This window comes from Manis javanica, chromosome 4 (genome assembly GCF_040802235.1).
Source record: "Manis javanica isolate MJ-LG chromosome 4, MJ_LKY, whole genome shotgun sequence".
In the NCBI taxonomy this organism is placed as follows: domain Eukaryota; kingdom Metazoa; phylum Chordata; class Mammalia; order Pholidota; family Manidae; genus Manis; species Manis javanica.
The window spans coordinates 180,395,346-180,419,848 of record NC_133159.1 but is presented as its reverse complement, the minus strand read 5'-3'; the positions used below and the strand labels follow the sequence as shown (position 1 = coordinate 180,419,848).

The window sequence follows — 24,503 nt, the reverse complement described above, 5'->3', positions numbered from 1 at the left end:
GATTTCCCCAGGCAGGAGGAGAGCAGGGCTGGAGGGGAAGCTGATGGGAGATGGGGATTTACGGAGCCACGTTATTTATGATTTGGATGCAGTGAGCTTGAAGGGAATTATAGTTTGATCGTGCAAAAATCCGTCCCCTTGCCAGGGGGCCTTTCAGCTGAGACCTGGACCCAACCTGATGCTGGAAGGGGCCGGCTCTGGGCTCAGGCTCCACGCTGGGGGCGCAGAATGGCACCTCGGTGCTAGAGTGGGAATGCCCCTGGGTCTGCTGGAGCCAGAGCTGCTTACCCCCTCAGGTGCCTTGAATCCCTTTGGCATCTGTTGACGCACATGGACCCCTTCTTAGAAAATGGTCTTAAATGCGTAAAATAAAATACACAGGATTACCAAGAAAAAAGTTTTTACTGAAATACATTTATCAAAGGAGAGAAAACTGTAAAATCATACCTGTGGCTTCTTTACTAATGCATGAACTAGCCACGCCAGCTGGGTCTTCTTACTACCCTAGTGTGGGATTTGGGGTGAATGTAAAGACCAGCACACACTGGCATGGCCATGGCAGCCGGAAGGACCTACCTATGCTTTGTGCCAGCGGCAGATGGGTGTGCAGGTTGCTCATGTCCTGGGTTTGCAGGCACGTTTGTGGGGAGGACAGTCAGAGGGAGACGTAGGATGTTTTCCTGCCCAAGTTCACAGATGCCAAGTTCTTTCCCCAGACAGCACAGAGCGTAAAGAACAGGGAGCACCCGCTTCACAGGCACTGGGCTGATTCGGGCACATCTTGTTCTGGCCCCCAGCAGCTCTGGGTTGGCACTGTCAGCTCTCATGGTGCAGATGCAGAAATCAGACTGGGGTAGGGACACTAGAAAGAGAGGGTCGCAGGGCTCCTCCACCCCTGTGCCAAGCCTGGGCAGAGTGGCACGGTCCCAAGATGCCCCAAGAGGCTGTGTCAGGAGACTGGCCCCAGTGTTGGGGGCTCATGGGAGCCCAGGCTTGTCCCCCGTGTGTGTTCTGTGTGTTTGGAGAACAGGGCTCCATGCTCCGGCCTTGGGGTGTGCAGGGGTGACCCAGCCCGTCACCCACCAGCCCAGCTCTCAGCAGCCTCCAAGGCGTGGTGCACACATCACAGCAAGAAAGGCTCAAGGGAAGATGTGAGGCTGTACACAGAGAGAAAAGGGGGGACACCAGCATTCTGGCAGAGGGAAGGGGTTGGCGTGGTGGGGATGGCAGGACACAGGACTTGGCGTCAGCTTATTAAACTTGCCCAGTGACTCAGGGTCCTGCCCACTCCTGGGGACTCTGCCTGCGTGTCCCTCAAGTCCTCTGGGTCTCGGAGATGGGAGCAGATGCGCAGCATGACTTGTGCCTTCTGGGTGACAGAGGCAGCCTGGGCACCAGACCCCTCCTGGAGGGCGAGAGGGACCTGGGAGCTGGCTGCTGCGGCGTGCAGGACGTGAGGGGTCCTGAATGAAGTAATAAGGGGTGTGACAGGCTGTCCTACAGCCCTAACTGATAAGAGAAAGGAAAGTGGCTTCCAGGGGACAGATGAACTGGGTGGGCGGGCGGAGCCGTCACACGGGTGGGTTCTCGGCCCCAGCCTTGCGGTCTGTGAGTCTCCCTCCCAGCAGGCAGTGCCGCCCGGCCCCTCTGAGCCCTGGTCTCTCCCCTCAGTCCTGGTGCAGCTCCAGCCCGGCCTCCCTCAGAGCCGCCTCACTACTGCCCACACTGCCGGCCTCCCAGAACTCTTGCTGGGGCAACCAAGGAAAATCGGAGTGGGCCTCAGGGCAGGACCCCGTTCCCCTCCCCGGGATGTGCTGGAGCTGTTGGTGCAAGCCCTGGGCTGGGTGCATCTCTTCCCAGCCCCACAGTTGGTGACTCTTGTGCTGGTAGCCTGGAATCGGCTGGATGGGACTGTTGCCACAGAAATCGGCCGAAGGAGCTCCGGGGTCCAGGAGGCTTCTCTCCTCCTAGCGTGGGCTTGAGCACGTCGGTGAGAATGGAAGTGGGTGGTCGGAGACAGGAGCACAGATGCTCATCCCGGGGCCGGAGGCGAGGCGGAGCCCAGACCAGGGCAAGTCGGGGAGCGGGTGAGCACAGACTTTGTCTGCTGCTTTCTGCAGAAGACAGGAAGCAGCCTCGCCCCCAAGAGTGAAAATACCTGAGAGTATCTGGGGGGCTGAGGAGGAAAAGGGAACTGGTGGTCCAGAGCGTGAGAGCCGTGTGGCAGTGCCAGCCTGGCTTCAGGCAAGGGCCCGTGCCCGTCGGTGCCTCGTTCTGGGTTTTGTGCTGCTCCAGCAGTGTGGGCCACGGAGGGGACTTACCAGCTCTGTCCGATGATGACAGGAGAGGGGACAAGTTTGTAAATGGAGGGGGGACAATGACTTGACCGTGGTCTTTAAGCTTTCACACGTCTGTCCATCTACCCGTCCACCCTCCCTCCCGCCGTCCTGCCACCCCTCCACCCACACACCCACCCCTCCAGCGCGCAGCAGGCTGCTGTGTGCGTACAGGGATGTGGAGACGGAAGCTGAGTGAGTGGCCTCCGGGCTGGGAATTCACACTCCACTGGGGAGCCAGACATGGTCACAAGCTGCCCTGACACAGGGAATCTGCTTGTCTCATGTCACAAAGCCCAGACACTTTAGGCTGTGGGTCCAGCAGACCAAGGAACGGGGGAGAAAGGAATGTGACAGACACTGGCTGTGCCGCCCGCTGTGTGCCAGGCATTTGTATGCCACTCGGGGGGGACTTGACAACCTCTGTCTCCACATCCAGCTCTGTGTGGGGTCTCAGCCAGGGCTGCACATCACAACCTCATGGAAAAGTTTGGTTGCGCCGGGGTGGTGCCCGGGTGTGGGATTTGCAGCCAGGGTGAGAGCCACTCATGGGACCACAGCCACCCCAGCATGGGCATGGAGGGGATGCAGGGCAAGGGCATCAGGCATTGCCCAGGACCCACCAAAGCCCACCAGCTAGCTTTTATTCTGCACCTTCTCTGCCCAGGGCGCCATGAGGACCCCTTGCACATGGGGAAACGTATTCAAAGAGGATGAGCAGTCACCCAGGGCCAGCCGGTGGCGAAAGGGGGCCCCTCTCTGTGCATTCCAGAGCCTGGACTCTCACCAGGCTGCAGAACCTCCCATCCCTTGCCTCAAGGTCCAAGGCTCTGCTTTGGGAGCCATGTGGCCCGTGCGGCTATCCCAGCTGCTCCCATACCAGCCTGAAGTCACTTAGTCCCTGCGCCTGGGTCTTACTAGCTGTGACCTCGAGGTAACAGTATCCATCTTGGGGGTCCAAGGGGGATTGAATGAGTCCATGTCTGCAGTTCAGCGGGCACTCCAGCTCAGTGTGCTGATGGGTCTCCCATGTCACAGGTGTCCCCATCCCATCTCACAGCCACCTGCTGCCCACTCCAGACCCCATCAGAAGCCCCAAACACATAGCCCAGTGCTCCCACCTTTGTGTTGCAGGGGCCCCTGACAGCCTAGTCTCTGGGCCCTGGGCTCCAGCCTGGGGAAGAGCTGTGGGAGTTTCTGGCAAAGGTCACTCAACCTGAACAGGGAAGAGAAGAGGGCACTGGGGATGGCTGGGGTCTGGGTGAGAAGGGGGCCCATGGGAAGGGAACCTCCCTTTCTGGGGGCCTTGGAGGAGGCAGGGAAGCAGAGGAATGGGCAGGTGTATGTGAGTGAAGGTTCTCATCAAATATTTATCAGTGAATTGATCTCCCAAGGCTGCTGACGGCACCCTCTCTCTCCTGCTTCCCTGAGCCCCTTGCTCTGGACCCCATAGCTCCCTGTCTTGGGGCTTGGCTGCTTCCCACCCCTGCTGCAGCCCCCACTCTCACCTCCCTCACCCTGAACGCACCCCTGCCCCCCTCACCCGGGTGCTGGGGGACGGTGTCCAAATGTCCACTGACAGTGGGCAATGGGGCTTCAAGGGCTACTTCGGAGCAATGAGGCACGAATCTCCAGCTAGGGGCATGCATTCATGTGTGTGACTGCTTGCCTGTGACTGTGAGATTGTGTGCGTGTGATTGTGTGCACGTGTGCATGCACACACATCTCCCTGTTGTCAGGAGTTCTAGTGTTGCCCCAGTTTCTGAGTCTCTGCAGCGAGAGGGTGAGAATGGGTGGCTTCACCAAGGAGGAAGAGGACAGGATCTTTCTGCCCATCAGGCCACTGCTCAGTGGTATCAGGGGTCACCCTGCAGGTCAGGCGTGGCGGGCACTGAGACAGCGGAGGCTGGCCTTGGGGGCCTTAAAGGTTGGGTGGTGGGCATAGTTGGCCTCAGGCATCCCGCTCTCCCTGGACTGCAGACCTACCAGGTCAGGGCCTGCCTGTCCACTGCCTGGCACCCCAAACCCGATAAACAGTTGTTGGGTGAATTAGTAAGTGAATGAAGAGTAGGTAGAGAGCAAGACCCAGCACATCCCCTGGAGAGATGCCATCTCATGGGGGGGGCAAGGCAGCAGACAGACACTTAAATGCGCTGAGGCCAGCCTGACTCGGGCAGTGTGGGCACATGCAGGGTTCCCCTCGGCGAAGCGTCAGACTGTGCACGTCTGTGCAGGGGTCCTTCCCTGCCCGACGTCTACTCAACACCTGTCCTTCTGAGTAATGCGGGCCCTCTCTCCCCTGGGGACGCCCTCAGAAAGTGCCTCCCCTGCTCAGAGAGGCTGCTGCCTGTGTCTGCAGTGGGACTGCCAGGAGGGATGCAGAGCCCTGCCCCCACCCACCTCCCCTCTGCACCCTGGTGGACCCCAGTCACTTCTGTGAGGCCAAAGGACTTTCCCCCAGCGCTGCTCTGCATGCCCCGCACCAGCGCTTCTCATGAGCACCAGGCCTGGGAAGGAGGACTGGGTGGGGCCCGGGAGCTGCGTCAGGGACAAGCTCCAGGGTGAGGCCAGAGCTGCAGTCCGGGACCCCCGTTAGGAGACCCACTGCCCTGGTGCATTGCTGGAGCCCCACCGAAGACCAGGGCTTCCAGAAGCCCCCCGAGTGGCTGGGGCCAGCACTGAGGGGGCACTGTCCCTCCTGGGGCAGCAGGCCATCAGAAGGGCGGGGAGGGGTCCGTGGGGGGATCTCAGGGATCCTCGGGACCTGCTGTGCCCCTTAGATGGCGCCTCGCCCAGTGACCATCATTGGGGCTGAGGGTGCCAGGCTCATGTTCTGCACGTCGGCTCTGATCACCTCCTCAGGCCATGAATTGTGCTCCACACCTGCTTTGACCGTGAGAAAACAGGGCTTCCCAGCCGGCAGGAGGTGGGGATGTAGAGGGTGGTAGGGGGCTTCCTTGTGCTGCTGGAACCTCCTGTGTCTTGACTAGATCGATGTCATCTGGTGGGGATGGCTTTACAAGATGTCACCACTGGCAAGCACAGGGCAGAGGGTACATGGGAGTGCAGTATGCTATTTCTTACAGGTACATATGAGTCTACAGTTTCCTCAAAATGTTTAACTTTTTAAAATTAGGTGGATCAAAAAAGACCTTCCGTATACTCAGGTTTGACAAGTGTGTGTAAGTGGCCTCCAGTCCTGGACGAGCCCCCACCTAGGAGGCCTGGCAAAGGTTGCCGTGAGTGGAGCTGGGGCAGTGTGCCGTGCACCGAGGGCCTGACCAGCCTCTCTCTCTCCCTCTGCAGGGTACTCAGGACGCCACGGCCCCGCCTGAAGCGATGGCCCAGCCCTATCCCCCCACCCAGTACCCTCCTCCGCCACAGAACGGCATCCCTTCCGAGTATGCCCCGCCCCCACCGCACCCCACCCAGGACTACTCCGGCCAGACCCCGGTCCCCCCGGAGCATGGCATGACCCTGTACACACCAGCACAGACGCACCCCGAGCAGCCAGGCACCGAGGCCAGCACACAGCCCGTTGCTGGGGCCCAGACAGTGCCGGTAAGGGGCCCTGCAGCTGCACAGCCTCAGGGAGGGGGGCCCGCAGGTGGAGGGCTGGGCGGGGCCTCTGTGATGAGAGGCGGGGGGAAGCGCTCAGCCCCAGAGCCCTTGAGCACCCCACTCCAAGGACCCTTCTGGTGAGCAGGCCCAGCAGGGTGGGGCGGTGACCCTGCCCTCTGCCAGGCCTGCAGCTGTCCCCTGCTTCCCTGAGCCACCACCTCAGGCAGCCTCTCCGCTCAGCTGGGAGACAGAGCCTGTCCTCCCGGGGTGTTGTGGGGGCCAGCCGGGTGGGCTGGGGGCTCCAAAGAGGCCCAGGGCCCTCAGCTGTCTCGAGCAGCAGGCACTCCCATCCTTTCTAATCACTTGTAATCTACCTGCTTGGCTGCCCTCCGATCAGATGGCTTCAATTATGTGGTTGTGATGCAGCCCCGAGAAGAAAGTGCTGAGCCCTATGCTTCTCAGAGATTTCCTGATAGCACAAGAGTGTGGTCAGCAGGAGCCGACCCGGGTGGGCACCCCAAAAAGGCAGCCCCCTCCCAGGCCCAGGCTGCTGCACAGACTCCGGAACCTCAGCCTGCCAGCCCCTCGCCCTGCCCTGGCCACTGCGTTCTCCGTGTGCCCAACCCGCCCTGCTCTGGGGCCTTGGGTTCATCCAGCGTCCCCACCGGCTCTCTCCCAGCTCTGGCTGTCGGGGGCTGGGCAGTAGGCCAGCATGCTCCATGCTGCCCAGCAGTGCGACCACCCTGGTTGCCTCCTGAGGGGTGCCACCCTCCACTATGCTCCCTCAGCACCCCCCAGTCCCGCCACAGACTGGGCGGCTCCCACATACTGCCCTCCCCCTGCTGGTGTGGGCAGCAGCATCCAAGCTCTTGGGGGAGAGTGGCCCACCCCCTGGGCTGGACCCAACCCTCACGTGGGGCCACGCCTTGCCTGGCTCAGAGCGCTGCCCAGCCCAGGTCTGCTCCTAAGCCATCAGACTTCCTTCCCCGGGCGCCCCTGGTGCAGAGTGTGACCTGTGGACACCCCCAAGGTTCCTGCAGATGGAGAGGGCAAGGCCCACAGACCATACAGCTGGGAACCAGTCCCACTTCCTGGGCTCTCTCTGCTTCGGATCCCTCAAACCCGTGGCCTGTCTGTGCTCAGAAGAGAGCGGCCAGCTCGGGAGCAAAGGCGGGCTCATTACAGACAAGCTGGCGGGCTGCTCTCTTCCGAGGGCCCACAGTGAGCAGCGTGCATGTGGTCAAACCTCCCACAACCTCCTCACGCACAGGCAGTGAGCTGTGGGGATTCATCCTGGAAGCAAAACAAGCCCATCAGCCTCGAAGATGCCCCTGGCTGTCCCTGCCCACAGCTGCCCCTGCCCAACAGAAACAAGCCTGAAGTCCTCCTTGACACCAGGGCCACCAGATGCAGCCTAACCTGGACAACTATAGTGTTCCTTCATCTGGCAGACGTTTTTGGGGCACCTACTATGTGCCAGGCACTAAACCAGCACTGAGGTCCAGAAAGGACCTGACCCAGCCTGGCCTGTGGTGGCATCAGTTTCCACCAATCAGGGACATAAAAGTCGAAGAGGAGCCAGTTGTGGCCTCCATGGCTGTGAGTCCATGGGCCCTGGAGAGGACCCAGGAGTCCTGGGGAGGAGACATCCCCACTGAGATGAGAGTCTCCTGCTCAGGCCAAATGCCCGCAAGAAAGTGCCAGGGCCAGAGAGCAGTCTTGGCCTTCCTTTCATCAGCTCTGGCATCTCGAGGCCCTGCGAGGAGGTGAAAGTCTGCAAGTCTTCCATCTGGGGACCCACTAGTCTCCGTGCCCTAAGGGCTGAAAGAGCCCAGAGGTGGGAGTCACTGGATTAGCAGACCTTGAAGACACGCAGAGCCCGGCAGCGACCTCAGCCTCGCTGGAGGGTGTGAGCACTCGAGTAAAGCCTGGCGCATTTGCTGCAGCAGAGGCTGCCCGCCTTCAGAGGAGCTGCAGAGAGTGGCTGATACCCTGTCCTGCTCTGAGAGTCCAGGAGCCACCTTCTCCCCGGGAAAGCTGCCCAGGGCCCCCAGCTGAAGGCTGAACACCTCCATGCTGGGCACTGTTCCATGCCCCATCCTGTGTGAGGGCTCTGCTCACCAGAGCCTCCTCGGCCTTCCCCAGGCAGCCTGGTATCAGGACCCAGAGGTGCAGGGCAGCAGGCGGTGCAGACTCCCAGCTTTGGTCTAGACCTGCCCTCTCCTGCCTGCAGATGCCATTTATCAGCGTGATGCTTTATTTATCAGCATGGCGTCCTCTATGTTTTTGGCAAAAGGCAGCATGGAGCACAGCACGGCAGGCTGCTGATGGATCGGGGCCACCTCACTGCTCGTCGGGGCCCCTGAGGGACATGGGCTGGAGAAGCCCCCAGAGCATTTCATCCAGGGCAGTGTGGGTCCTGCAGGCGTCCTCCCCACCCAGTTGTCCGCCCTGAGTCGCGGGACGGCCCACAGGCTTGTGCTCTTGGACATGACTCCACCCCCCATCTTCCTCTGGGAACCCTCATCATTGCGCCATCGCTGCTGCCTCCCCGACTGGCAGGAGTGGCACTACTGGTCCCCTGTGCAGGGCAGAGAGGCAGTTTGTCCACTGCTGAGTCCACCCCAGTGAGACGCAGCCGTGTGCCACCTCGCTACGGCATGCGGGCAGATGGGCCATCAGGCAGCCCAGCATGACCCGTGCAGTGGCCGAAGCTAGGATACCACGTCGTGCAGAGTCCAAAGCTAGAGCACCCCGCTCTGCCGGAGGAGGGGGCTGCCCAGCACCCCAAGGTTCTGAACAAGTCATCATGAACGGACAGCTCAAGACCAGATAACACAGCTGACGTGATGTCATTGCCCAGGTCTCTGGAGGAGTGGAGAGGAGAGGAGGCCACAGAGAAAGGAGATTTCCAAGAGGCCCCTGCCAACAGTGCTGGGCGTGGGAATCCCTGCAAAGGGGCTGCAGGGTCCTCGGAGGGTGGGAGGGTGGCAGATGCAAGGGGACACAGAGAGGGGGGCCAGACGCAGAAGCAAAGCCACCGAGACCAGCTGGGGAGGAAAGGGCATCACTGTTGTTCTTCCCTCTTGAACACGAAATGCAAAGGCGGCCTTAAAAAAAGAAAGACGAGAGAAGGGAAACCGCCAGGAAAGGCGGGGCCGGCTGCCTGCCCCTCTGTGACCCGGGGCGGCCGGCATGCCTTTCACTCAGGCTTCCTCAGCACATCTGACCGTTTCACAGCCAGCGAGCCCACGTGTCTGCCTCTGTCCGCAGCTGTGCTGGGACGCGGGGGTGCTTCCTTACTGCCGTGCTGGCCTCTCTCGTGGCTCCTTCCACACAAGCGTCCAGCCCTTGTCTGCTCCCCAAAGGGCCTTTTGGGACGTCTGGTAGGAGTGTAGGCAGGGACCCTGGATCTTGCAGACATACAGTGGACTCAGGCCCGCTATTAGGATGGGCCCAAGGCAGGGGAGAAATGGCAGTCCAGCCGGGCCCCACACGCCCCAGCTCCATCGTGACCCCGTGTCCCCCACCCAGGGCTCAGTTCTCCCGTGAGGTGGGCTGTCCTGCAGTCCAGAAATCAGCCAGGCTGACCACTGCCCTCTGCTGGTCCAAAGCCTGCATTGCATACCCCTCTCCCAGCCGGATTCCCAGATCCCCCGGGACTCCATTAGTCATCTATCCCCAGGGGTAGCTGAGGGCACAGGTGACAGAGGGCCCTGGGCCTTCTCTGACCTCTGCACAGTAAGAGACACACCTTGCTGTAGCCAGAGGATCGGCTCAGGTCTCTGTAAGAACCCACTGGTGCTGGCCGGGTCTGCTTTGATTCAGGGGCGCCAACAAGCCCTCGGAAGGTCCTGCGCAGGCTTGCTCTCTGCAAGGAAGTGGGACCGAGGGAGGAGGAGACAGAACCAGGAGAGCTGTGCTGTTGGGTGTCCCCAGGTCCCTGGCCCCCCAGGAGTCCCTGAAGAGCCCAAAGGCAGCCTCCCAGTGTTGCCTGTCTTGAGGGCCTGATGCAGGCCAGACAGGACTCTCCAGAGACCTGCAACCCCTCCAGCTTTCCTCCATGGTCGCCCCCCATAGGGGACTCCTCGGCGTGGTGCTTGGTGGCCAACCCCAAGGAATGGGCGCTGGATCGCCTGCAGCCCCACCCGGGGCACATGTCACTCAGCAGCCCGACGGGAGGGCTCAGGGAACACACATGAGTAGGATGGCCACCCTGCTGAGACAAGGCACACGTGTCCCCAGGCTAACAAGAGGCTGGTGGCTTCAAACCCACGCTCGAAATCATGCGCCGTGTACTCCCTTCTCAAAACAGGAACACGGGGTTTGAGTCTAGGAAGTCTTTGACTACGGTGCTTGCTGCACCCTCCTACCCTGCACCCCTGCACCCCTGCCGTCCTCCGGGTCCCCCTCCCAGCTGGTCACCTGGAGGTGTCCTCAGTCTCCCTCGTCAGCCCAGAGCACAGGAGTAGGGCGGCAGGCGGTGCCCTGTCCTTGCAGAAAGGATGGCCACCAAGGGCAGCCACTCAGGAGTCCAGGCACAGACCTCCCAGCCACAAGCCAGACGCAGCCCTGGGTGAGGCTCCCCCCAAGTCAAGGCCTCAGGCACAGTGTCCTCACCTTGCTCACCTGCCCTAACGCTGGAGGCTTGTTGGACAGGTGTCCTTAGCTCGCCGGTGATGGACACCCACCAGAGAGGCTGCAGCAGACCCGGCAGTTCCTGGAGACCCAGGGAAGAGTTCCCGGGCATCTCTCCTCTCCACTCTCCTCGCCGTGTCTGCCTCCCAGCCTCTTGCTGCCAGCCCCGCCGCCTCTTCTGTCAGCCACTTGGGAGACCATGGCCTCCCGCACCTCCATTTGTGCCAATTCCAGCGCGGGCCCGGGGACCCTCCCTCCTTTCCTCTCTCCACGCACATCAGAAGGCGCAGAGCAGCCTTACTGGAGGGCCCCTCGGGCCTTCAGCTACTGGCCTGTCCTGGCAGCAGGCCCTGAGCCGTGATTCAGATGCGAGCAGTGCCCTGTGGAGGTGACGGCAAGAACACCGGGGCAGAGAGCTGGGAATTGAGGTGGGAAAGGAAGGAAGCAGTGCCAGGCGTGTTCTCAGCCCTCTCTCCCCATCAGGGGAACTGAGTAGAGCCCCCCAGTAGCCCCACAGGAAAGAGCCAGGGCATCCGTCCACCACCAAGTGTGTCACCAGCCGAGGACCACCCTGGACACTGACACTCCGATGTCCTCACCAATGGGCTGAGCCAGGAGACTGAGTCTGGGGCTGGCCGTCCGTGGCTCTGTCAACAGCAATGCCCTGGTGTCCAGCTCATAGCAACGTAACCAGGCACCTTGGCAGTCACCGCTCACCCCGCTAACGCCGAAGGAGCGCCTGCTGTGTCCTGTGGCACCGGCAATTCAGCAGGGACAGAACCAGGCCAAAGGCCAGCCTGCTGGTGTGAGCTGGTGGACCGTCTCTGCAGAAGTCCCGACGGGGAGCCCCCCACCTGCTTGCTGCCCCGGGCTTCATCATGTCCTCGTCCCCACGGGAGCTGGGACTGACAGCCTTGTTCCTGAGCCCAAGGCTTCCAGAACCTCTCTGTTGGCCAGGGTTTGGATCAGAAATGAGGAGCAGCTATGAAGGGCTGAACACAGCCACCCACTGCCTCCTCAGAGCCTCGCAGCCCCCAGAGACGCTGAGCGGCAGCAGGGCCCGCCACGGGGCAGCACCCTGCTGGATTTGTGTGCCCGGCTTGGGTTCTGCAGTCTCTGCTTTCTCATCAGGCCTAGATAGCCAGAGCGTCCAGCACTCCAGCACCCAGGCTCTGCCAGGGAGACGGGTGTGCCGTGACAGCCCATGGCATGGAGGCCGCGAGGCCAGACCTCTGTGACAGGCGGATACACGGGCCGAGGCGGCCTTGCTTGGGGGGTCCAGCTCAGGCAGGGCTGGCCGAGAAGCAGCTGGGCTGTCTGGGCACATCCCGGACCCCAGCCCCAGCAAAGGGTCCACGGGGGGCTGGGGGAGGAGCTGGTCTTTGCACCAGCCTCTCCCCTTGGGATGGGAGCTGAGGGGGCGCCTCACAGCCAGGTCCTCACCCCACAGCAGACAGACGAGGCGGCACAGACGGACAGCCAGCAGCTCCACGCCTCTGACCCCACAGAGAAGCAGCAGCCCAAGAGGCTCCATGTCTCCAACATCCCCTTCCGGTTCAGGGACCCCGACCTGCGGCAAATGTTCGGGGTGAGTGTCCAGGTGCCATCCCCGCTCCCCAGGTCTCTTGCCCCCACAGCCCCCTGGGTCCGGACCTCCTCTGCCCTCAGTCTGTGGGTCGGCGGGGGGGAAGAGGAAGGACACAGCTCGGGGCTCAGGGATCTGCTGTGGCCGCCAACCCCCAGCCAAGATCTGCCCGGAAGCCTGCCCCACCTGTCCTCAGGGCCAAGGCCAGTGCCAGCCAGAGGATTCCTGGGCAGCCCCAGCTTGCATCAGGGCTCCCGGGACCTCTATGCCTCCAAAGGGCACCTCGAGGGGCTGCCAGCCCCTGCCTCTCCTCTGCCTGGGGGGCCAGGTACCCAGCCTCTCTGGGCTCTCGGCAAACAATCCCCAGGAAGCCAGCACCTGGCCACTGCCTCCTGGATTCCCCCGGGCTGTTCCTGCACTTGGTGCTGGATTCCAGCCGGGGTCAGGGCTACTGTGAGAGCCCTTTAGTCCTGCGGTCACTTCATTCTGTCAGGTGACTTGAGCAGCTAGCTGGTGCCGAGGACCACTGGGTGCTGGGCTGCTGAGGGGTTGGGTGAGCGGGCGGCAGCCAAGCCTTTCCACCAGGACCAGTGCAGCCCCCGGGCCCCTGGCCAGGGCTGGCCATGAGGATACATAGGCCAGGCCCGAGATTCTTCCCTTCCTGCCTCCCCTCACCGCAGACCCTCCTCTCACTGCCTGCACTGTGCCCACCCCCACCTCTGCTCCAGCTGATCGGGCTCAGACCCCTGAACCCCAGCCCTCATGCCACCCCCTACCCCAGGATCTGTCAGGCAAATGGGAGGTGCCTCAGGTGTTCTCAGATGGACCCAGTGCCCGCACCTGACTCACCCCAGATACGCACTCCCCTTTATGGGGGCCGGGCCCCCTTGGATTCGGGGCTGTGGCCCAGTGGTGCTGGTGGGGCCAGAACGATCAGATGAGGATTCTGCCCCCTCTTGGCCCTGGCCTGGCCAGCCCAGCTCCTCTGAGCCTGCAGCCCCCACTGAAAGCAGCTGTGTAATGGAGCCCTCGCCGACCTAGGTCCTCGGCTCGCAGCAGCTCACGCGGCCCTCGCACCCGCCCCTGGAGTTGGGGCCAGCACGCTGGCAGGAAAAGCGTTCTCCAGCGGAGGGCAGGGAGGGGCGTCCCCGTCCCCGTCCCCCTGTGAGCCCCTCTCCTCTTCCCTGCAGGAAGCGGGAGGGGACCAGACAGGCAGTGGGTGAGGGGCTCCTGGGGAGCAGACGGGCCGGGCCGGCAGCCTTAACTCACCCTCTGCTGTCCCCCCACCCTCCTCTCTGTCTCTGCAGCAATTCGGAAAAATTTTAGACGTGGAGATCATTTTTAACGAGCGGGGCTCCAAGGTGGGTGCCGCCCAGAGGCCGCCACCATTACAGCGCCGGCTGTAGGTCCCGCCAGGCTAACGTGTGACATGTGCGTTTCCTTCCTGGAGAGCTTCGAGCCCGAGGACCCCTGAGCGACACGGGTGCTTGTATTTCCCGCTCCTCCGCCCCCCCGACCCCCCCGTCTTGTGTTCCTGCTGCCGTCCTGAACGCTTCCTTCTCTCTAAGCTGCCAGGACCTCTCTGCACCCCAGCTGGGCCCTGGCCTGGGTCCCCAGCCCCTCTGGGTGCCGGCCTGCCTCAAAGCTGGCCCTGAGGCTTGTGGGCACGCTGTAGGGTGGGCAGGCGGGAGGGTGCCCAGCAAAGACACGCCCTGCTTCCCACTCTGGGAAGGGAAGCCCCAGACTCCTGGGGTGAAGGTGGGTGGGGCTGCCTCCCAGGGGTCCAGGTGGGCTCAGGGTGACAGTCCTGGCCCCTGGCTTGGTTGGCGTCTTTCATAGTTTTGGCCCGTCCCCTCGGAGGTGCCATGTGGTCAGCTCAGGCCGGGCTCAAGGCCAGGCCAGCGGCTGCCCCCACCTGGGGCCATACCCCTCCTGGGCATCCTGCCGGGGGCACCAGGACAGACCTCGGCTGCCTCGAGTCTCTCCTTCGGCTCACCTGACTCAGCCCCTCTCTCTCTCCCCCTCCCTCCCCACCTCTCTCCCTCTGTCCCTCCCCCTCCCCACTGCCCGGCCCCACCTACCCCCCCACCCACACTCCTCCTCTTTTTTTGTCCTTTTTCTCATCCTTTCTTTCCATGTCTGTCCTTCTCCGCTCACAGGGTTTTGGGTTTGTAACTTTTGAAACTAGCTCAGATGCTGACCGAGCCCGGGAGAAGCTGAATGGGACGATCGTAGAGGGACGGAAAATTGAGGTGCTCAGATAAGTGTGCTGCAGCAGGACGCCTGAGAACTGCCCCCTGTCACTGGGCCCCCCAGCCCCTCTTCTGCCCTGCAGAGAGCCGGGCCAGGGGCCCCGTGGCAGGAAGCTGGGCAGGCAGGCCCATGCCCCTTGCGTGTCTGGCCAGCAGGCTGCCCCAGAGGCCCTCTGCTGCTGCTTCCTGTTGCTGCAAGAGGTGCCCGGAGACGCCCCAGGCATCGTGTGTTTGGGACTTGGCAGCTCCAAGGACCACAGGCAGCCCGGTCTGCCTGTGGGTGGGAGGGGGCACCGATGCCCTGGCCCCTCTCACCAGGGAGCAGCCCCTGCCCCCATCTCATGCCCCAGGGGGCTGGCAGGAACAAGCAGCCAAGGCCTACAAAGGGACCCAGCCCAGAGCAGCAGCAAGAAGGGGAGGCGAGGGGTCCCCCTGACAGCCCGACCCCCTCCTTGCCCCTTACTGGGGGGCTGGGCATCCCCCACTTCAGCGCTGTGGCTCTGGGTGTCTGGGAGCCCAGCCCCACCCAGGCAGACAGGGCGCTAGGGGGCAGCTGGGGAGGGGAGGGCCCCACGGCGGGTGCAGAGTCCCGTGCAGAGCTGTGCCGGAGGGGGAGCAGGGAATCCAGAAGCAGGAGAGCTGGAGGCTCCGGCCTCTGCCAGGCTCTGGCCCAGCACCCAGCGGCACCTCGGGCAGCAGCCCAGCCCCCTTCCTCCGGTTCCACCACCTGCCCTGTTCCCCACTTCCTTCTGCAGAGGCCACCCCCAACTTCCTCCTCCCATCCTGGCTCCCGGGCAGCATAACCAGCATAACTTAGATGTCTGAAAAGTGGGACCCACATTTTGGCACCAGCCTGCCTTCTGCCCCAGCGGCCTTGCCCCCCATAGGAACACACTCCCCATCAGAAAGTTCCCTGCTGGCCTCGGGAAAATGGGGTGCTTCCCCCACAGGGAGGGGTAGCTATCTCAGCACCCACTACTAGGAAGGCCTCGGCAGCCACTCGGGCAGAGAATGCTGGGGGGGTCAGTCTGTTAGCTGGGCTCAGAGCCCTTTGTGGAGAGTCCAGCAGCTTGTCCAAGGGCCTTGGGCTGGCAGAGCAAGGCTGGAGCTTGGTCTGTGGGAACAGCCTTGTGGAGAGCACGGGGCAGCGGGGCTGAGGGTGCAGGGGGTGCAGCACTGGGGAGACGGGAGGCCAGGCTGGGGGCAGAGGCTGCCCTGTGCCTCCGCCTGGGTGCCCTGGGACCTCCCAGCCCCCAGCCCCCTCCACGGCGGCCATGGAGAAGAAGTGCAGAGCAGGACCGGGGCGGCCGGCGGTCTGCACAGGGCTGACGTCCCCCTCACCCGACCTCCCTCTCTCTGGGCAGGTCAATAATGCCACGGCCCGCGTCATGACCAACAAGAAGACTGCAAATCCCTACACCAATGGTAAGGGGCTTGGGACCCCAGGGAGGCCACGGGGACAGAGGCCCTGGAGGGGCCCAGGCTGCTGGAGGCTCCCTCCCTGGATGCACAGTGCCCCTTTGTGCCCCAGTCCAAAGGGCCCCAGTCCAGGCCGAGGCAAGAGGGGACCTGGGACCGGCCCCCCCTGGACACAGCTGGCTTTCCCAAGTGTGCATGGCACCCTAAGACCATGTGGACAGGCTTCAGGGACAGTGAGATGGTGGCCACTTCCTGGGTGATTACTTAGTTTCTAAGCACCAAGCGAGGACCTAGCTAGAAGTGTTCAGTACTTAGTGAGTTTGATGACCATGAGAGGGACAGTCCTGCCCCCTCAGCCTTGGAAATACAGAAAAGCTGAGGCCCCCAGGGTGAGCCCGGCTGGCCCCCACCATGCACCAGCTGAGCAGAGCTACATGTGTGCTAACCTTGAGCAGAAGTGGCTGGTGTCCTCTGAAGATGAGATGGCTGAGGCAGAGCGCTGGCTGCCAGGAGAACAGGGGGCTGCCCTAGGGCCCTGCATGAGCTGACCACCAGGCGAGGGGGCTGGTTTGAGGGTAGCTGGCAAGGCGTCTGGGCCCTTTGAGTTCTTTCCCCTTGTCAGGCAGCGCAAACCTGCTCCCAGCACAAGTTTCCCTGCAGGGCGTGGGCTTTGTTCTCGACCCCAGTAGGGACAGAGTGGACTGAGTCATACCTAGTCCCCTTTCTGCCTGTCTGATCAGCCATACCTGGAGTCAGGTGACAGGCAAGCACAGAAAGCTGGGGCAGGACTGTGGGTGGATCTGCTTCATAACCCCAGAGCAGGGTCTCCCCACCTGGCCTCCAGGGGTGGGGCAGGGCAGGGGCTTCGGCTGGCTGAACCCCATTTGGACTAAATTATTGCGGCTGCCTTCCTGCCGTTCTGAGGACTATCAGAACTCAAATTCTTCCTAAAAATCCAGGGTGCCGGCTTTGTGAGGGTCCCCAGGGCGTGCTGGAGTGACTCCCCTGCAATCCGGTGGTTGACGCATGAGGGGAAAGTGAGGGATATGCTTACAGGGTCAGGTGGTCACTGGGGTACCTGAGTGCTGGAGTCGGCTGCCCGCTCTTCACCCAAAGCACACGCCCCTGCTTTCTCAAAATGTCTGCAGAACTCAAAATGTCAAGGAGCATGGAATTCAGAATGGAGTTAATCCCTGAATGACACAAAAGGGGCACAGAACCAACGCTGGTTGAATGACAGAATGGAGAGGGGAAACCTTTGCTCACCTCTGGGGCAACAAGTCTCATTTAAATGTCCTTGTTGGCCTGGGCAAGGCCGTCAGGGGTTGCAGTGGGCAGGCCCCAGGTTCTCTCTGCAGGGTGGCAGTGACGCCCAGCACGTAGGCTCTGGTGGCCTGGGAATTCAGCTTGACTTTGCTTAAATACTCGGGAGCACTAAGAAATTCATCCGGTATAGAGTCAGAAGTTTCCACGGAAGAAAATAAACTCACCAGGTTTGACCAGGTGTTGCTATGTACAGAAGAAACAAATGAGTGACTCAGGTGGGTCTCGGGTTGCCTCTGTCATCTGGGGTCCCAGGCAGTGAGATGGGACCAGCAGCCACAGGTAGAGGTGCCCAGGAGGCCAGAGGAACAGACAGAGGCACCCGGGATTCCAGGATGGCCAGGTGGCGGTGCCAGGGCCATCTGAAGCAGAAGCTCAGCCTCTAAGAACAGACCTAGTGGAGCAGGGGAGGAGGGTTCGGGTCAGTGGCTCCAGGAGATGAAACATTTCTTTCCTCCTAACCTGGTACTTCATAGAAGATTCCAGAGTCCCAGCAGTAACATTCAGACATAGACATCTGCTCATTGATCGTGATGGTGGACCAGGGATGGAAGGCTGCCCACAGCCTCATTGGAGAGTGTGAAGAATGGGCCCTGAGGAGGAACGAGGCCCAGATACCCTGTTCTGGACACCTCCCCGCCACCCGCCCGGCAGTGGGGCTGTTAGAACTCGGTTTGAGGCTCACAGGTGGAGTCTGCCACTGATAGCTTGGCCCTCAGCCACATTCTCCAGACATGGCTTGCCAGCTAGCCAGTGAACTCAGGTCCCTTCTGTCTCTTCTGACACAGTGAAGAGGGGCACAGAGCTGGGCCTGCAGGGCATGCTGCAAAGACCCGGGTAAGCTAAGGGGGGCCGGGAGACTAGGCTCAGTAAAACAGGCCATCCCCTACCACGCAATCTGAACACCCAGGGCCAGAGCCCACTCAAAGCCAGCTTGCGTCCCCTCAAAGGCCTCGGGTACAAGCAGGTCTCTGCTTATGCACCCAGGTCCCTGGTGGGAGAGGAAGACAGAGCCGGACTGCTTGCAGACAGGGAGAGGCCAGTGCAGATCACAGCTGGGGACCAGGCAGTGGCCAGGAACTTGGGTGTGGTGCCTGACCGCTGGGCTTGTATCTGGCTCTGCCACTCATCAACTCAAGTGACAGGAGGCTGCTGTGCCTCTCTGAGCCTCCACTTGCTCATCTGTAAAGTGGAAGGGCACGACAACTATTCACGGGGTGGGTTTAGGACACCACCACTGGGTAGTGCATGGTGAAGGGCTCAGGAAATGCTAGGTCTCATTATTATGCCAGAGCCAAAGGCCAGTTCACCGGCTGCTTTGGGGAGAGACAGAACAGAAGGATAGAGCAGGGCTCTGCACTGGGCACAGGGAGCCCCTTGGGGGCTCTGTCCCAGACAGAGACTTTGGGGCAGGAGGTGGGAGGAGGTTGCAGGTGGAGGCCACACACATTTTCAGCAACCTCTGAGCCTTGGCTTGCAGGAGACAGACCCCCCACCCCGGGGCCTGGTCAAGTGTGGAAGCACCCTTCATCCCAGCTGTGAGCCTGCAGACGTTATATAATGTGTTCCACTTAACCTTCCTAATTCTCTGCAGGTTGCAGACTCCAAGCTGCTGGGGCTGGTGCCCCAGGCAGGGGGACCAAGGGGCAGGCTGGAGAGGGCCACAGCTTGAACAGGTGGAGGGTCCCTGTTAGGGGGTGAAGGAGCCTGGCCAGTGAGGCTGCAGCATTCCGAGGGGCCTTGGGAGGGGCCTGATTGCAGCCCCTTCCACCCTCACAGACTGCACAGGGAACGGGGTCCTGCCAGCTTTCTGCAGAAGCCATGCACTCCGAATGTCCCCCAGGGGTTCAGCCTGTTGTCTGGCAGGGAGGGCCGTGTTCCCAGCACTGTGTGAGGTGGGGAGAGGATCTGGAAGACAGTGATTGGGTTTCCTTGCTTCTGTTCTAGGCTGGAAGCTAAACCCCGTGGTAGGTGCGGTCTATGGACCTGAATTCTATGCAGGTAAAGGCTGGAGCCGTGGAGCAGGTTGGGTGGGCCTGGCTGGGTGTTGGAGGTCGTTGGCCAGGCAGTTCTGGGTGGAAGGCCCGGGCAGGGCTGACGGGAGGCATAGCCCGGAGGGGGCGGCCCGGTAGGTGAGTGTGGGTGGGGGCGGGGCCCGGTGGGGCGACATCCCGGGTAGGCGCCTGCTCTCACGATGGGGATTGCCCTCTCACCGTCTCCTCTCTGGCCCCCTTCCCTGCAGTGACGGGCTTCCCCTACCCCACCACGGGTACGGCTGTTGCCTACAGGGGTGCACACCTACGGGGCCGGGGCCGGGCCGTGTATAATACGTTTCGGGCTGCGCCGCCCCCACCCCCCATCCCAACTTACGGAGCGTGAGTATCTGGGGAGACCCGGAGAGGGAGGCACAGAGAAAGGCCCACGGGGCACAGAGAGGGAGGCCAGGGCAGCCAGAGGGAGGAGGCAGCCTTTCCAAACTGAGGGGGCTGTGGGAACCCCCAGACCTGCACACCACAGTCACCTCCATACTAGTCAGCACTCCCTGCCCCACCCTGCCACGGGGCCCAAGGGTCACTGGCATTTAGGGGGACCATCAGAGCCCCAGCCCCTTGCAGAATGCTTCAGTGGGGTGGTGGCTGGCCCTTGAGCTCAGGGAGGCCTTCTCTAAGCCTTCCCTGGCCCTTTTCCCAGGGCTGGTGTCCCTGCCTCTCACGGGGGACAGCTGCCTGGCGTGGGGTGGAGGCTGGGTAAGCAAGGTGGGCCCGTGGGCACCTGGGTTGGTGGGAGAGAGGAGCTGACCAGCAAGGATGTTACTCTATTGTTGTACCAAAACAGGGCACTGGAGCAAACGCTTGTTAAAATGCCAGCCCCATGGGCAGGGCTGGTACCCTGCCCCCTCCCTCCTCAGCAGACACCGGAGCCGGCCTACCCCGCCTCTCCAGCGTTCCCACCACTTTCTTGTCCGTTTGCTTCCAGGGTCGTGTATCAGGATGGCTTTTATGGTGCTGAGATTTATGTAAGTGCGGCCCTGGGGGAGGGAACGTGGGCCTGGCACTCAGTGAGCCCTCTCCCTGGCCCTGCCCCAAGCCCCCACCCGACTCTGTCCTTGGAACCCAGGAGGGCACCACCTGCCCAGAGCACTGTGTCCCTGGGCGCCCCGCCCCGGCTGAGTCTGGTCAGCCCTGCCTCTTGGGGAGCGTTAATGGCTCTCCCAGCCCAGGGAGCCAAAGCACGCTTCTCCACTTCACAGGCATTGTGTGATGGGGGCAGTGGGTGACCCTCCCCTATCCCTGACCACGTGGGCTACTGACTGAGCCCCTGTGGGCACCCCATGTCCAGTATAGCAGCCTGGAGACTAGGAAGCAGGGGCCCCAGTGGACCCTTTGGTGGGGCTGCTTCCTCTAGCTCGGAGCCTCTAGTTCAACATCCTCTTTAAGCCAGAGCCAAGAGGCGGCAGAGCTTACGCCCTTTGCCCTTGACCCTTCCCAGGGTCCAGGAGAGCACCCAGTGTCACCATGGATTCACCATGGCCTCAGTCAGTGGCTCACTGGCCTGGTGGTGCCTACTGCGTGCCAAAGCCTTGAACACAGATACGGAATGGTGCCCGCTCAAGGGTATGGAGTGAATGGATGAATGAACGGACATTTCTACCTCACCTTGAGCCATGCCACTCAGTCTGCAGACCTCAGCCCTCCCTTAGACCAGAAGCTAGGTGCCCCCAGGCCTGTGCCAGCTAGCCCTCACCTGGCCAAGGTGAAGGTTGACGGGCTGTGTCTGCCCCACTGAGCCATGTGCGTCTCTCCCCCTTACCCCGCAGGGAGGCTATGCAGCCTACAGGTACGCTCAGCCAGCGGCAGCGGCAGCCTACAGCGACAGGTACCACCGGGGGCAGAGTGGGCAGGCAGGGCGGGATGGACAGGTCCCCTAGGCCTGGGCTCAGACGGACAGGAGCCTTCCCACAGCTCAGGGTCCCGGCAGGGGGGACCCATCTGAATGGGCTTGGAGGCCTCTGAGCCTGAGGGTCCGTGACTTCTTTAGTCACTTGCTGCCTGCACGACAGTGGTGGCCTCAGGTGAAAAAGGAGCGAGGGAGCCTGTTTCTGCCCCTAGGAGCCCTCTGATCCTTCTCAGAGCCCCCAGGTCTCCAGCCCTTAGCTCTGGCAGAGAAAGGTGGAGCGTCTGCCTCCTCCCAGGGTGCAAGAGACCAGGCGGGCAGCACCCACTGTTTAAGAGCAGCCAGCCCTCTGCCCAGCTGCCAGCACACCCAGAGGCTGGTGGGTGACTCTTTGTCTTGAGGGCAGGTTCTCCAGGGTCCCCAGGGTGGCCCAGCTGGACGCCTTTCCCCGTGGGCACTCGGCCTGTGGGCCACAGAGCTCCCACATATGGAAGCCTAAGTCCCTGTGGCTGGCCTGGGGACCACTAGACGCTCCTTGCTAGTGTCAGGTGGCACCCTGGGACCCACGCCTTCCTCCCAGCCCCTCGCTGCATACCAGGTGCATGTGAGTTTTGTCAGGTGCACAGTAGGCTGCATGCCCTGCCCTGTCCCCAGTATTTCACCCACGGTCAACCCAGGGAGGGGAAGGCCTTCAAGGGGGCACAGTGCCACCCCTTTGTGGCGACACACTCCCCTGCCCCCTGACCATCCCTCCCTTTTTGGAACCCCTCCAGTGCATCCCTCTTCTTTATGGGGAACCAGGTTTCTTCTCCCTCTAGACCAGCTCTGTGAGGACCCCCTGTTCTCTCCTTCATGGCACCTGGTAGAGTGCTTTGTCCCCCGTCAGCGTCAGCACACACAGGATGTATTGAGAGGGGGACAGGCTGTGTTCTTGATGCCTCCATCCACCAGAAGGATGGCAAGGGAGGTGTGCAGGGGAGGGAGAGGCCTCAAGGTGGGACCGCGGTGAGGAGGATGCTCATGAAATGTCTGGGAGGGGGTGCCAGGCCTGTGGCCACCCCTCACTGGACCCTGTACCTCCCCCTCCTCCCCGTGTCCATCTCCCAGCTACGGCAGAGTCTATGCGGCCGCTGACCCCTACCACCACACCATCGGCCCCGCTGCGACCTACAGCATCGGAACCATGGTAAGGGGCTGGGGCCAGCCTGGCCCTCAGCTCCCACTGTGACGCGGAGGCCTGCGCTGCGGCGGGCGGGTGGGCTGGTCCTTAGGAAAATGGCCCAAACCTCTGGCCTGCGCCTCAGTCCTGGTGCCAGAAGGATGAAGGCCCGGATTTGACCTGGGGGAACACTTGCCCCGCTGCACGCTCGTGGAGTTACAGGGGAGCAGGGTGGCCTGATGGTCAGATGGCCCATAATGCCGCAGTCCCTGGGAGGCACCCAGTTTTCTGAGCCCCGTAACTAATTCCTACCCGAGCCCTCCACCCTGGTTTACCCCTGTCAGGAAAACCAAATAGAACCTTCCCAGCAGGGGCTCCAGAGCCCAGCTGGGCCCCTGCTTCCCTCGGGTGGGTGTATCCCTGCCATGGTCCCTGTGTCACCCCCTGCCACGCCTTTTCCCACATCAAGGAGGGCCCCGGGAGGCCTATTTCTCACCCAAGCCCTCCTCCCTGATGGAGCTGGGACTGCAGCCATTCTCCTGGGGAAATGGGGCCTGTTCCCCCTTAGCCTCTGCCCTTTGGCTTCAGGAGGCCTGGAGGGGGGCACACTCCCGAGGGGCTCGGTGTGGCCAGAGGTGTGCGGGCCAGTGTGTCTGTGTGTGTCTGTGTGTGCGTGGCCAGATGTCAACACAAACAGCCCGGCTCAGTCTGTACCCTGACATCTTCCAGTGGACACCTGCCTCCGGGGCCCAACCCCAGTGGGGATTAATGTCGGTTTTTAGCTAGCTTGGCATCCAGCATCAAAGATGAAAACGTTTTTAGGGGGGTAAAAGGGAGGGGAGGTTCAGAGCCAGTAGGGATTTTTTCTGTCTCCCTGGTTTTGATGACTCCCTCCCAATTTTGTTTTGTCTTTTTTGATTTTTAACAAGCCTCAGACATCCCACATGGCCTGTGGTGACTGCTGGCAGTGACAGGGAGCAGGCCTTTGGGGGAACCCCACCTGCTCCCAGATGGAGCCCCCAGAATGGCAGCCTGCAGGCCCCTTGGCCCCAGGACCGGCCCGGGCCCCCCCCGTGCAGCTGCTAGCTAAAAGCTTTCATTAATTCACAGGGGGGTCCCGCCTATTCCCGTTTTTTATTTTTTGGATTTTTCCATTTTTTCCCCCAACTTTTCTTCTCTGGAACTTGCCATTTTCTTCCCTTTCCTGATGAAACCGGTGGGTGGGGTGGGAGGCTCCCATGTGGAATGAGAGGACCAAAGAGCTGTCCTGCCCGGCCAGGTGGAGGGCCAGGCCCAGCTGGGCCCTGAAAAGGGAGTGGAGGCCCAGGGGCCCCAGAAGGCCCCTTGGAGCAGGGTGAGCGGTGCAGCCCCTCCTGGGGAGCCAAGCCCGTGGAATGCCAACAGGAGGGCCCCCCACCCTTCCCATGGCTGGAGGGGCTGAGTCCTGCCCCACGGCAGCCCTGCTGGGGCGCTACGGTGGTGGGGTTCTGGCTCAGACCTGCCCCCAATTAAGGAGAAAGGGGGCAGCGAAGGGCCAGGCCTGACAGAAGAGTTGCCAAGAGGTAACGCAAACCCTCACATCCAGAAGCACTGAGCTGATGACCCCGGCACTCCTGACCGGCACGTCTGAAGTAGGCGCCCCCCCCCCGCCCGCCCACTGCCGTGACAGCCAGCACCCATTCTCCCCAAGGCAAACAATACGGGGCTGGGGGGCAGAAAACAGGCTTTAGCTCTTTTTGTTTTTCCTTATTTTTTTTCTTTTTGCTTTTTCGCCCCCTACCAAAAGGTGGTACTGATTGGCTGTTTTTCATCTTTGATGTTGCAGGCTAGCCTCTGCCGAGGAGGGTACAGCCGCTTCACCCCCTACTAGCAAGAGGCCCGGCCCCTAACAGCATTCACTGACTGCCTAGTACACACCAAACCCAGCAGCCCAAAGGCAGGCACAGCCTCCCGGAGGACAGTGAGCCCCTCCTGGCCAGCGACACGCACCGCTGGCCTTCTCGACCTAAGTCCATAGGTTTCACCTCCAGCCAGCTGGGCCCCCCTCCATGGCGTGTGTGTCTTTGCCCTGGTTACCTCTGTATGTCTGAAACCTTGGTTCCTATCTGGCTTTGTTGACGATGTGCCCCCCTCCCCAGCCACTGCAGGTACAGTATGCACATAGTGGGAGGGGCTAGGCTGGGCAGAAGACCTCTCCCCAAGAACTAGCAATACAGCCCGTGAGGTCAACACCCACTCCCCGTCCCCATCCCTGGGGCCTCAGAGGACACCCGGCCAGGCCTTCCCAGGAAGCCACCCCTGCCAGGGGCTCAGGGGGTACAGGGTGCCTGGCCACA

General features: G+C 61.9%; 1 protein-coding gene across 16 annotated transcripts in view; it reads left to right on the top strand.

The window, feature by feature from the left end:
• Window positions 1-24,503, top strand: part of RBFOX3 (RNA binding fox-1 homolog 3) — a 425,191-nt gene that overhangs the window by 398,018 nt on the left and 2,670 nt on the right. For 9 of the 16 annotated variants that reach the window (XM_073236032.1, XM_073236037.1, XM_073236033.1 and 6 more), the window contains 11 exons: window positions 5,643-5,897; window positions 11,986-12,123; window positions 13,428-13,481; window positions 14,280-14,372; window positions 15,737-15,797; window positions 19,062-19,115; window positions 19,357-19,489; window positions 19,950-20,130; window positions 20,932-20,990; window positions 22,116-22,194; window positions 23,993-24,432. In XM_073236032.1, coding sequence (XP_073092133.1) covers window positions 5,643-5,897; window positions 11,986-12,123; window positions 13,428-13,481; window positions 14,280-14,372; window positions 15,737-15,797; window positions 19,062-19,115; window positions 19,357-19,489; window positions 19,950-20,130; window positions 20,932-20,990; window positions 22,116-22,194; window positions 23,993-24,037 — 1,152 coding nt within the window. In that variant the 3' untranslated portion in view covers window positions 24,038-24,432. Of the gene's footprint in view, window positions 1-5,642; window positions 5,898-11,985; window positions 12,124-13,427; window positions 13,482-14,279; window positions 14,373-15,736; window positions 15,798-19,061; window positions 19,116-19,356; window positions 19,490-19,949; window positions 20,131-20,931; window positions 20,991-22,115; window positions 22,195-23,992; window positions 24,486-24,503 lie in introns of those variants that run through there. The other 7 variants (XM_073236035.1, XM_073236036.1, XM_073236034.1 and 4 more) reach the window with 7 other exon arrangements.